This window comes from Phoca vitulina, unplaced genomic scaffold, assembly GCF_004348235.1.
Source record: "Phoca vitulina isolate PV1807 unplaced genomic scaffold, GSC_HSeal_1.0 scaffold7, whole genome shotgun sequence".
NCBI lineage: Eukaryota > Metazoa > Chordata > Mammalia > Carnivora > Phocidae > Phoca > Phoca vitulina.
This window is the reverse complement of record NW_022589710.1, coordinates 28,234,051-28,244,130: the sequence shown is the minus strand read 5'-3', so window position 1 is coordinate 28,244,130 and position 10,080 is coordinate 28,234,051. Positions and strand designations below refer to the sequence as shown.

Below are 10,080 nucleotides of genomic sequence, written 5' to 3'. Positions count from 1 at the left end.
AATGATGCCTGTGACAATTAGTGTCATTTGTCAACATGGAAAGACTATTGTACCCAGTTACTTAATCCAACGCTAGGTGTTGTCATGAAGGTATTTTGTAGATGTGGTTAACATCTACAATCAATTGACATTAAGTAAAGGAGATTTGTCTTGATGATGTAGGTGGGCCTCATCCAATTAGTTGAAAGTCTTAAGAGCAAATACTGAGGTTTCTAGCAGAAGGAGAAATTATGCCTCAGGACTGAAGGATCAGCTCTTTTCTGTCTGAGTCTCCAAGCTGCTGGCCAGCCCTACAGATTGCAGACTCGCCAGCCCTCACAACCAATTCCTTAAAATAAGTCTCTCTCTCTCTCCTCTGTAATCTACTGGTTCTGTTTCTCTGGAGCATCCTGACTGATGTGCTATCCTTTAATCCAGCAACCCTACTTTCTCACTTGTGGAAACCCTTGCACACAAGGGAATGACCCATGTACAATTTATTTCATCACAGCACTGTTTGTAACAGAAAGAGTGAAGGCAACCTGCGTGTCCATCAGTAAGGGGCTGGTTAAGGAGTCGTGTTAAGCCATGGAGTGGAGCACTGTGGAGCCATCAAAGAGTATGAGGCAGTGATATAGAATGGTTTCCAAAACTGAATGAAGAGAAGAAAGAAAAATACCACAGGATGAGGAACGGTGTGCGTACTATGCTCTTGTGTGTGTAAAAGGCGGGGGGATATTTCGGTGTTTGTAAACATATAAAATATCTTTAGTGGGCACCCCAGAAACTACCACTGAATGCTTCCAGGGCAGGGCAGTGGTGGCTGGGGAACAGAACAGGAGGGAGACATTCCACAGGCCCTTTGTTTCACAAAACAAAACCCCTCATGTCTGATTGTATCACTCCCCAACAAGGACAGCAATGATCCTGTAGGCGGAGTCTCCATTTTTCATCCTGATTTATAAGGTCCTTTACCACCCTACCTCTGCCTCTATCCCATCCCTGCCCCTGACCCCCACCCCCATGGCTCCCTATTCTCTGCATTCTCCATACCAGTCCCATATTTACTCATCTCCATTCCTTAAACTCACATGCTCTCTCTTGCCTCAAACCGGGAATGCCCCTGAGGCTCTCTCCACAGTTCCTGTCCTTTGTCCTTCTGGTATTGTTCCCTTTCTTCCTAGGGACCTGGATGGCATGGCTGGTGTTTGATGTTCCTCTGCTGTGAGCTTGGCTTCCTCAGGGAACCCAAGGATGAGCACCGAGCTCTGCCCACTGGCTTCCTTTGGGCTCTGGACCTGTACAGCCGTCCTTATTCTCCCTCTTGCCCTTTTGGGGACCCCTGGTCCCTGGGCTCATATCATTCAGGCTAAGAGAATCACAAGACCCCCCAGAGGGCCTGCTGGGGCATCTCTGTTTTTCTCAGGTGGGTATAGGGAAGAGGCCTCACTGTAATTGAACTTCACCTACCTGTTCCAGAAAGAACTTGGCACTTGTGTCTTGCAAGGTATCCTCTGTCTTCAGATAGCCGGCTGGTTAGCACTGAGTCTTCAGGAAGTCCTGTTGTAGGAGGAAGACAGCAAACCTAGGGCCTGCTGTCATGACACGAACACTTTAGAGGCACACCTGGATAAACACAGTGAACTGGGGGTGAACGAGGGCTTAGATTCTGTGTCTTAGGAGAGGACAGTGGAGTAGGTTAGTAGATGAAGCAGCCTGGACCCCAGAGCCCAGGGATGGGAGAAGACCTGTAGGGTGTATGCTCTCTGTCCATGGGTTAGATATATGCATTTGGTGATGGATGGGGGAAATGATTTGTCATGTATACATTTTATTTCTCTCATTCACAATTTGCTGACTCTGTATGTACTTCAGTTTGGAATAAAGTGGTGAGGTCTGATTGGACAGATTGGATTTTGGGGTTTTGTTGTTTCATCGGACTTCACTCTGGAGCCTGTTAGAATTTTATGGCATGGAAAACTGGAACCATCTCCTAAGAATGTTGGCGCAAACGGACACCTAGTCGTGGGTGTGGTCGCCACAGGAAGACTTAACTGGAACCTCTCTACTGTCTCCAGATCCAGCAGCTCTGATGGGGCCATTTCACTCACCAAAGCTCTGATTTTGTTTCTCCTGGATAGGACTTAAAAAAAAAAAAAAAAACAAACTTCAAAAAACTGTGGAACACACTATTTAAAAACATGCATTTGGAGTCAAGCATAAACACAAAGCTGTCTTTTTATGAAGTCTGAGCTTTATAAGGTTGCCAAAATGTTTCTCCGTCAGTTTTAAAAATTGAAGTAGAAACCACTTAAGAGTGAAAAATATTCCATGGAGGAAATTCTCAGACGTTGAATTCCCAGGTTTATATTCCAGAGAAGTCACTCTCTGTGTGCAAGAGCCCTGTGAGCAAAGCTGGTCAGATGGAGCCCTTGGGCCAAGATGTTACCTGGGAGGATACTGTGAATGGCCATTGACTTCAACGGAGCTCCTCAGCAATCATTGAGATGTCATGCTTAAGTTTGCCTAAGTTCCCCAATTTCCCAGTCACCCACATTTCTTACTTCATGTACCTGTATCCTCAATGTGTAGACAGACGCACACACACAGAGGAGCTATCCTCCATTCTCAATCCATCTGGGCCAGCAGCCGAGCGTGGGGAGTGAGAAGACCCATCTCGGGGTTGCTCTGGAAACAGTGTCCTATTGTTCCATTTCCAGAGACTCCAGGTTCAGGCTCTCACCTCCCACCACCAGTCCCATTACCTTCTGGATTCTCCTCTTCCTTCCCTTCCAACATGTCCCCTTTCTCAACTGGTTTGTTTTCAGCTCTTAGAAATGCATAGGGAATAAAGCCATCGCTGTTCTTGGGACCACTTCTAGGTATTTCTCAGACCTGATGGGCACCTCTCTACTGTGTTGTGGGCGTTGTTGACCTGACATGAGGATCCATCATCTCATCCGGAGGGCAATATCCCAGACTGATTTTGCACACTCACCCGAGAGCTTAGGGAGCCAACACAGTGCTACTTTTTATAGCAATTTGACAGAATAATTTTGTTGACTCTAGTATGACACGGGGGCTTGTCTTAAAAAAAGGCTTATTGTATTTTACAAAAGAATTGGGCTATGTGGATTCAAAATAAATAGCCACCACTACAAGTGTAATTCATAGATGGTTTGAAAAACAGAGTGAGCTAGGGCATCCTAGAGCTGCTGTTGACAATCCAGAGGCTGAAGTGCTCAGAGAAGGGGTGGTTTTCAAGTATTGGGATGTGTGGCTGGAAAACAGAACAGAAGTGCCTGTGGAAGGCTGGGGAGTGATGTCAGTGAGATAGCGCTTGAGTGCAATGTGCCGGCATTGCCCCCAGGGCACGGGGCAACGGATGACCTACAGGCTGCCACGCTCTGCTTCCTGGTGGGCCGGGTCCATGCTGACCCTCCACGTCTTTGTAGAGAAGGATCAGGTTCTAGTTATGGGTGACATTTTTGCTGTCCTCAAGCCCTCCTCTCAACTTCTGCAAGTCTTGGGCTGATAGGGAGTCAGGGCCGTGGCTAGATGTAGTAACTGTTCAAGGGACCAAGCTAAGGTGCTGTCACAGGAGTTTGGATTCTCCTTGTATTGCCCCATTGGCAGTCTCCTCATTAGCATAGAGAGCGTGAGTTGATAGTGCCCACCTGTGCTGCTTCTGGATTGCTCACACAAGCCCACGGCAGCCTCCTCCCACCCAGTATGCTAGAGAGGTGTTACTCATCCCCCTTTAATAATGGAATTAAAGCTCTTCTGTGGGGAGTACTGTTAGGGGAAGTCCTAAATGCTTTGTTATATGAATAACCTCTCCAGGATTGAACGTTCCATTACTCAGGTCAGTGGCAAAGAGCTGCAGCTTTGCTGACAAAAATCACTAACCAACTCCTTTCAGGCACCGTGCTGAGCCCTGTTTCTCTTCATCTTGTATATACCTTTCACATTTACCCTCAATTCACACATTGCAAAAGTGAGGCTCGACTTTTCTCTTGCGCATTATCCCCCTCCCTTTAGAATACTCTGGTCATACACTGAGCTATAGCTCATTTGAGTTATGAGAATTTAACTTTAGGCAGAATTTCATTTAATAGGGGTGCCTGGGTGGCTCAGTTGTTAAGCATCTGCCTTCGGCTCAGGTCATGATCCCAAGTTCCTGGGATCGAGCCCCACATCCGGCTCCAGCCCCGAATCGGGCTCCCTGCTTGGCGGGAAGCCTACTTCTCCCTCTCCCGCTCCCCCTGCTTGTGTTCCCTCTCTCGCTGTGTCTGTCAAACAAATAAAATCTTAAAAAAAAAAAAAAGAATTTCATTTAATATCTCAGCTTATGAGGCATTTCTACATGTTTCCAGGGACTGTTTTGGATTTTGCTTGTCACTTGAGCAGCTTGAGCCTGGTGAAAAGGGAGTCACTGTGTGGTCATTCTTACAATGTTCAAGCTGTGGTTGCCTCAGAGAAGTCTTGGACTGCGATAACTTCTATATCCTATGTTTTCTTTTGTCTTTACCTTCTTTTTTGGATTATTGGTTTAATTATATAAACCTTGAGTATCATAGGCCAAAAAACAAACCAAACGGAGGCTCAGAGAGGTTAAGTAACTTGTTGCATATCACACACCCAGAGATTTCAAACCCACATTAGTCTCTTCAACCATATGCTTGACATTATTTATATCAAATATCATACTGGAATCAGAGGTATTATAATGAGATTCAAACCATATGCAGTTAAAACCCCAAGGCTCCAAGGAGGCTGCTATTTCTTTATGCCATGGTTAAGGGGTGAAATAGAATTTCAAAAGCATTGAGGATGGAGAGGAAGCTATAAGCAATATCATCTACAAGGACAGAATTTGTATTTAAAAACATGCCTTCAAGTCAGGTGATGCATTTATTGACTATTTGGAGCACATATCAAGCTGCATAAATTTTTATACCTCTCCCCCTACTCTTTTGTTAAAAAAAAAAGTGAATCATAGTTGAAGACACAGTTTGCATAGACAGGTCAGGTGGTAATAGTTTACAGGGATATCATGCTCATTCTTCCTTGCTGGCTTATTTCTAAGATTCAGTTCTTGTTTTCTAAGCAATCATATCGACAAAAAGGAAAAAAGACACACACACCAGTGTTACAAAACCTTGTATTAATCATTTCCCTTCACTTTCAATATAACGTTGATATGAAATATAGCCATGATTCTTAGTTACATGGGAGGAAATGAGTAATAAATACATTGTAGCAAGTTTAAACCACAAGGGTGTTTCACTGGTAACAACATTTGAAAACTGTACACTTGCAAAGAACAGCATCTTCAAACATTAGTATATCTGTATATCAGTAAAGCTTTACATGTAACAAACATGCTATTTCCATATATGACAAATTTAAAAAATATGCATTGCTTGGCAACATGAACTAGGCAAAAATAGTTCTTTGTTCACTAACTTTATACAGGAAAACAGGACGAGAGGCATGCATGTACAATAGGGATGCCTGCACGGGGCATGCAACAAAAGAAAGCTTTTTAAAAGTCAGCTTACATTAGGCATAAATACATGAGGGTTATATATTAATGAGGGAGGAAGTCTTCTGTTTGACATTATTAACATTCCTGTTTTCTTCCTATTCCTCCCAGAGGAATACACATTCACCTTTAAGTAAAGATAAAGGAATTACGAAAAAATAAAACTCACTTTGCAACATCTCTGATGACTTGTAAAAAAAAAAAAAAAAATCAACATTAGTGTTATCACAGCCCCATGTGCAAATTATCCTTCCGCAGGTCCTTCCTGTAACAGGCACACCCCTGAGTGCCTTGGTCAGGCTGCTTCCCTGCACCCAAGCTGGAGCCGCCCGCTGCAGACATCTCCAGAGGGCCAACGAGCCTGAGGCCTGCTTCTCCTCCCCTCGCTGCCCTTCTGGTTGCATGCCTATGCATTCAGCCCAGCTCAGTTCCCCCAGCCAGGCTTCTGGGGGGATCCCGGGGCTGGCTGGGGGATGCACGTCTACCAACCTTGCACTGGCAGTCGCTACAAGAGGTGCAGAAGAACACAAGACCCGGAGAAGGCTCCCATTCCGGAAAAGGCAGCCAGTGACACCTCAAAAGAAAACCTTGTTTCCCTCAGTGTCTCTTCAAAGGAATGGGAGATGGGGGCCCAGCTGTAGTTCCAATCCTGAGTACCAAAAAGGGACCATCAATACACAGGATTTGAGAGCTTGGTGCAAACAGCCGCCCTCTGCAGGCAGGCCCAGCAGCGTCTATTTTGCTTGCTGGCCCTTGTTTTAAAAAGTGAAACTCAAAAAGCGTGTGGTAAAAGACACATATCAGCAGCAATGTTTCAATTCTTGTACACAGTTCATGTGTGTCTTCCTACTGTTTCTGGTAAGAAACCACTATGAATAAAAAGCACCAATAAAACATCATACATGGTAACAATATCATAGACCACCACTGTCCCTAGGACAGTATAGAGATGCCAAATACATACTGCTTAAATCAGAAAAAGGGGGGAAAACATGTAGTGAAATAGATTTTATTCTAAGATTTTTAATGTTTACTATTAATATAAAACAGTTGCATTTGGGGGGGTCAATGGGTAAATACAAAAAAAGGCACTGCCACTTTATTACTAAATATCCGACTTCACAGCCTTATGCATGCAACTGTTTGATTCTTTTATAAATAAAGTTCTTTTGCTTTAGGATTTTAAAATTGAGCTGTATACCTGCAGTCAACACAGGACTCAAAACAAGGTGGGGACAGGCTCCTAAAATTTATCAGAACACTCAACTTAAAAAAAAAAAATTAAAACACTAATAGCAAAACACAACTAAGTAGATAAATCTATACACAGTCAATGAAAAATAAGCTTTTCTTTTTTTTAAAAAAAGAATTATGTTGTTATTAATAACAGACTTTATCATGGTTACCAGCCATAGCAAGTTAATAAGTAACATATCCAAAATAATATCTCTAATAATCAGATAACCATTGTTTCTATATTCAGTGAAGGAATAAATAGAAATCCAGATTTGCAAATATTTTAAGGTCTTCTTCCTTTTAAAGGATTCATGCTAATGTGATTGTGTTCACAATCTGTTTTCTGAACAACCCAAGTCTTTATGGATATATGTGTTTTGCAGCAGATCTGAATGCTTTCTCATTTCTCCACGAGATGTGTAATACCCTTGTTTTTTCTTCTTTATTAACTTTCTTAGCATCCAAAAAACACCTTCACAAACCCTCTGGTCTTACCTTTGGCCTTCAAAATTTTTGATCTAGTCTTCCTGCCTTACATGTGATCGTCCATCCCAACACATTCCCCAAATAACACTAAGCTTGTTTAGAAAAGGGGTGTGGAGGATGAATGTTAATGGCACTTAGTTTTAAAAAAAAAAAATCAACTAAAAAATGCTGCCTCTTTCTGCACATGGATTTGCATGTTTAGAATGTAGTCACCCAAGGGGAGGTCTGTTTTCTTAACGTAAAATGTGATATAGTGGGTTCAAGCCCCCTCTGCTTACTAAAGGCTCTCTACAGTTAAGATGCTCCCACCTTTTCAAACCTTAAAAAACTTCAAAAGCAAGGCTGAATTGGGTGCACATTTTTAATCTCGAAGGTAAAAGAAAGTTGTTTAGATTTCATTAAGGCCTTTTAAATCTGTATTTACTTCATTAACTTTTTTTTAAATAACCATAAGCAAGCGCAGTTATTTTCATGGTCTGATCTCTTCAATTTTGACTTTGACTTCGCTAAAAGCAATGGCACCAGACTCACCCATTTAATAAACAGGCCTTACACCGTCTCCCCGATCTCGCCTCTGGCTGAGCATTCATACCATCATTTACAGAACCCAATTTTCCAGTGCAGAGCACAACTCCTCTTTGATTTCCTTTAATACCCTCCATTGCATCGAATCCCAAACGTAGTCTTTCTTGCCCTTAAGAAACAGAGCTATTACTTTGTGGTAGCACAGTTTGTTAATCTCCATGTCAGGACTGGTTCTCTCTCTCTTCTGTGTGGCTGGATAGATAAATCGGCCAACGACACAGCAAATCCCCGACGTACACGTGGAGAGAACCACGTCTCCATCCTGCAGCTGCCCTTTCCCACATCTGCTTTCACAGCCCGCCTGGCCGCGTGGACTGCACGTCTCCCCGCACGCTCTCTCTGCCACTTGCTCACTGACCAGTTATACACTGTCCTGGGTCTTGCTCTCCTCCTCTTCCTCAGCAGTGAGCGAGCCGGAGGGGTGCAGCCCCCAGGCTCAGGTTCCTGCGCACAATCGTAGTGGAAGCGGTTTTTTGAGCTCATTATCTGACGTTAAGGCCTTTTGTCGGTCCTTGTCGTTTTTCCTCCAGTGGAACTTGTACCCACGGGTGTGTGTGTGTGTGTGTGCGCGCGCGTATGTGTGTGTGTGAAGCGAGGCAGGGGGCGATAGGATGAAACCGCACAGTAGGGTGGGGAGGGAGAGAGGTCTCTGGGTGAGAAGCAAATCCAGCCCAGAAAGGGGCCGCAGGATTCTTCTAGAATCTCGCGGTGACTTGCGAACAGACCCTAACTGATCACACGGTGCCGTCCTCCTCGTCCCTTCCCCGCGCTTCCGGCCACATGCTCGTCCCGCCAGCCCACCTGCACGCGCCGCGCAGCCGCGGCCGCAAGACGGACGCCGCCTCGGCCTACGTGACGCGTCCGCCTTCCCCGCAGGCACGGCTCGGCAGCCATTTTAAGAGACAACCCTGCTGCTATTACAAAAATAGAGGAAAAAATGAATCCGTATCAACAAATCCTTTACAAAAACCATAGTATGAAGAGAAGTTCTATCCAAACTCTTTACACATTATGTACCCTTTAAAATTGTTATGTAAACAATACACAAATCAAAGTTTCTCTGAAATTTTGTTGGAGGGAACGTTCCCCCTCTGCCGCCGGGGCCGTGCAGCCCTCTCCTGCGGCTCGACCCCAAGCCGGGTCCACAGGGAAAGCCGATCCGGGCGGCAGGGAGGGCGGGCCGCCATCTTGCTTTGGTCGCACTCGCCCACGACTGCGTCCTGGGGCCTGACTGCGGAGGCGGGCTGTGAGGGGCGCCCGGGCCCAGGGTTCGGCCTCCCTCCCGCGTCTCTCCCAGCTCTTTCACGGCGGTAGGCGGTACTCTTTTTGTTCGTTTCTCCCCCTCTCTCCATCCAAGAAGCCACTTGCATTCCCTCTCCATCCCCTCCCAGTCCCACGTTTCCCTAGAGACCCCTCCCCACCCCGCACACCAAGCCATCCCGTGACAGAAACAAATGACAAAATAACCAATCCCCGGTCTACTGATATGTTTACAAGGACGACCTACGCTCTCACAAAATCAAAATGGGAGAGGGACCAGGGAAAAAAAAAGGCTGCAAAGTATCTCCGAGGATTCTGTGCAACCCTGAAGATGGCTGACACTGGACCCGCAGCAGTCGATTTCACGGCCAGCGCGGTCACTCTCATCTTCAGCTTCTAGATTGTGGAGGTCCGGTCAACCCCGTCTGGGAGAGAAAGAATACATGACGGGCACAGGTGAGCAAAACCGTCCCCTTCATGGCCCCCTAGTCGCACACCGTGCACGTTGGGCTTCCTGGTCTCTGAAGACAGGTGAAGACCACACTTACCCATTCATCCACTCATTCATTCACACACCCACCCACTCAACGTCTGCGGAGTAGCCATTCTTCCAGGAACTGTAACCAGTCTGGGAACCCAAACAGGAGACCTAGTCCTCACCCTGTAAGTGCACACATCCTAGTCGAGACAGATCTGTAAAGCCACAGGGATGTAGGAGTGATCATTGCTACGATGGAGGATATACCAGGCACAGCAGGAAAAATGGAGGAAGGAAGATTTAAGTTGCCCCTGGAAGTCAAGGATAGTTTCACAGAGAGAGGAAATGACTTTTGTAAGATGGTGCTGGTAGGAGAAGAGAGGAGGAGGCAGGAAAGGAAGAGGGTGTGCGGAGGGCATACAGCTCATGTATAGGTGTGACGTTGGTCATCAAATGGTGGGGCTGGGGGGCTGGGTCGAGGTTTAGGATGAGGGATGGGGGAATGGAG

At 45.5% G+C, this 10,080-nt stretch overlaps 1 protein-coding gene across 5 annotated transcripts in view; it reads right to left on the bottom strand.

Moving 5' to 3' along the window:
• Positions 1-4,391: 4,391 nt before the first annotated feature.
• SAMD4A (sterile alpha motif domain containing 4A) overlaps positions 4,392-10,080 on the bottom strand; it is a 205,177-nt gene continuing 199,488 nt past the window's right edge. For 4 of the 5 annotated variants that reach the window (XM_032405149.1, XM_032405150.1, XM_032405154.1 and 1 more), the window contains one exon: positions 4,392-9,519. In XM_032405149.1, coding sequence (XP_032261040.1) covers positions 9,491-9,519 — 29 coding nt within the window. In that variant the 3' untranslated portion in view covers positions 4,392-9,490. The remainder of the gene's footprint in view (positions 9,520-10,080) is intronic. The other variant, XM_032405151.1, reaches the window with a different exon arrangement.